This window comes from Nicotiana tabacum, chromosome 15, assembly GCF_000715075.1.
Source record: "Nicotiana tabacum cultivar K326 chromosome 15, ASM71507v2, whole genome shotgun sequence".
NCBI lineage: Eukaryota > Viridiplantae > Streptophyta > Magnoliopsida > Solanales > Solanaceae > Nicotiana > Nicotiana tabacum.
In genome coordinates this window covers 60826534-60829244 of record NC_134094.1, presented here as the reverse complement: position 1 = coordinate 60829244, position 2711 = coordinate 60826534, and the positions used below count along the sequence as shown (strand labels likewise).

Sequence of the window (2711 nt, the reverse complement as noted above, 5' to 3'; positions counted from 1 at the left end):
ATTCGAGATAAATGTTTGGGTGGTTACGGGATGGAAACAATCATTGCCGGTTGTTGGTTACATTTGACGTGATCAAGGGATATGAATGTTGTGAACGAAAATCGGAGCGAGAATTGCTCCTATTTGTAGGAAGGTTACCTCCCGAGTTACATGCAAAGCTTAAAACATGATGCAAATATATATAGTTATTGTGGAAATTTAAAAATGAAGCAGATTCCCTTTGGACCATGAGAGTTGTCTTCGGACGATGAGGATGATATCCTTAGACCATGACGTCCTGGGCCATGAAGCGTATGATAAGGGATTCGCAGGCCATGAAATGGTGTCCTCGGGCCATGAGTATGGTGCCTATGGATGATGATGCCTTTGAATAATGATATGAGGTTTCGAGAGATCCTCAGGCCATGGCATGATGTCCTCAGGCTATACGGATGATGCCTTCAGACTATGATGCCTTCGGACGATGTGGTAATATTTCAGCCCATTCGATGCATGGATGCATTGATATTGATTGCTTGATAGAAGGAACAGGTGATGCTTTAGACATATGCGAGAATGAGACAAGGCAGTGTTTAGTCCTATGCAGTGATGAAAGCAGTGCTTAGCCCTTATGCCATAATGGAGACAATAGTTAGTCTCATGTAAAGGAAGGCAGTGATTAGCCTTGTGCAATAATGGAGGAAGTGCTTAGCCTCATGCAATGTAATGGAGACAGTGCTTAGTCTCATGCAAAGGAAGGTAGTGTTTAGCCTTATGCAGTAATTGGGGCAGTGCTTAGCCTCATGCAATGTAAAGGAGACAATGTTTAGTCTCATGTAGAGAAAGGCAGCATTTAGCCTTATGCAGTGATGGAGGCAATGCTTAGCCTCATGCAATGTAATGGAGACAATGTTTAGTCTCATGCAGAGAATGACATCGTTTAGCCTTATGCAGTAATGGAGGCAGTGCTTAGCCTCATAAGGGCAGTGCTTAGCCCTATGCAATGATGAGGGCAGTGCTTGTCCCTATGCAATGATAAGAGCAGTGCTTAGACTTATGCATTGAAATGAGGGCAGTGCTTAGCCCTATGCATTGTAATGAGGGCAGTGCTTAACCCTATGCAGGAAGAGCAATGATTAAATATAAGAGAGAAAAGTAGTCCTTAGCTTGATGTGTTTGTGCTTGGCGAATCCCGTCGGTGTGAGGATAGTGGTCTTGCCGTATATATGTTTGTTGTGGACGTGCTTGTTATGTCCATTATGCTTGCATCCAAAGAGAGATTGTGAGTTTGGGGGAAAGGTTATTTCGTGTTCTTGATTACTCATTTTGCCTTTGCTCCGGTCTTGACACCTGTTCGAGTCACCCTGTGTAACCTCTGGCTACTACAGAAAATGTGGTTTTTCGAAAATATGCATTTATGGTAAATCATTTATAAGTAATGCCATTGCTTTAAAAAATACTTAACAAAAGTAAATAGTTTGGTCGAATCATAGATTGTGACATGCTTTGAGACATTGCGACCTTCTTAACTCAGAATTTTGAGGACCTCCTCAAAATTCTACCCTAGTTTAATGTATACTTCTGGTGATACATTACTTGGCGATCCTTAACGTAATGAGACTGACGAAAACTCAAAATCTTGCTCTGTTTCTTGACCGTAGAGGGGAATGAAGATTTTATTATGATGTGACCGAACCCATAGGGCTGCCTACATATCCCCTCTTAAGCGGGAATCAGGTCAAGCGTGGTTTATGTTACATCAAAAGAAAGTGCAAATACAATCCCAAATGTAATATCTCTTGACGGCGTCCGAATTGATAGGTTTTGGCCATATTTATCCGTCCATCTCTGCAAGTATGATTGTTCCACCTGTCAGTACTCGGTGAACCGTGTAAGGGCCTTACCAGTTAGGTGAGAATTTTCCTTTTGCCTCGTCTTGGTACGGAAAATATGCTTCAATACCAATTGCCCCGGTGTGAATTGCCTTGGTCTAACCTTCTTATTGAAAGCTCTTGTTATTCTATTCTGGTACAGTTGACCATGACACACCGTGTTCATCCTCTTACCGTCAATGAGAGCCAGTTGCTCATACCGGCTCTGTATCCATTCCGCATCGCTGAGCTCGGCCTCCTGTATGATTCTTAGGGAAGGAATCTCCATCTCGGCGGGTATAACAGCTTCAATACCATAAACCAGTAGATAAGGGGTTGCCCCAGTTGATGTGCGGACTGTGGTGTGGTATCTTAGCGAAGCAAATGGTAGCTTATCATGCCATTGCTTGTAGTTATCCACCATCTTCCTTAATATCTTCTTGATGTTCTTGTTGGCGGCTTCCACGGCTCTATTTATTTGCGGCCTATATGCTGTGAGTTCCAGTGCTTGATTTTGAATATTTCACAAATGGCTTTCATAAGATCACTGTTGAGATTGGCAGAATTGTCGGTAATGATTGACTTAAGTACTCCAAATCAGCAAATAATACGATCTCGGACGAAGTCTACTATGACCTTCTTAGTCACAACTTTATAGGAAGCGGCGTCAACCCACTTTGTGAAGTAATCTATGGCCACCAAAATGAATCTATGTCCGTTGGAAGCAGGGTGTTCAATTAGTCCGATGACGTCCACGCCCCAGGCAGAGAAAGGCCAGGGTAAACTCGTTGCATTAAGTTCGTTGGGTGGCACCCATGTCATATCATCATGTACTGTCTCCATAGTCATCCAGTATTACCA

At 42.9% G+C, this 2711-nt stretch overlaps 1 protein-coding gene across 1 annotated transcript; it reads right to left on the bottom strand.

Annotated features, from left to right (window-relative positions):
* Positions 1-1851: 1851 nt before the first annotated feature.
* On the bottom strand, positions 1852-2274 carry LOC142169646 (uncharacterized). Its single transcript, XM_075231539.1, has one exon. The coding sequence runs from the start codon at positions 2272-2274 to the stop codon at positions 1852-1854; it is 423 nt and encodes a 140-aa protein (XP_075087640.1).
* Positions 2275-2711: the final 437 nt, after the last annotated feature.

Bases quoted from the DNA above. Each gene is read 5' to 3' on its own strand.
- LOC142169646 (XM_075231539.1), bottom strand. From the start codon at position 2,274: ATGGTGGATAACTACAAGCAATGGCATGATAAGCTACCATTTGCTTCG.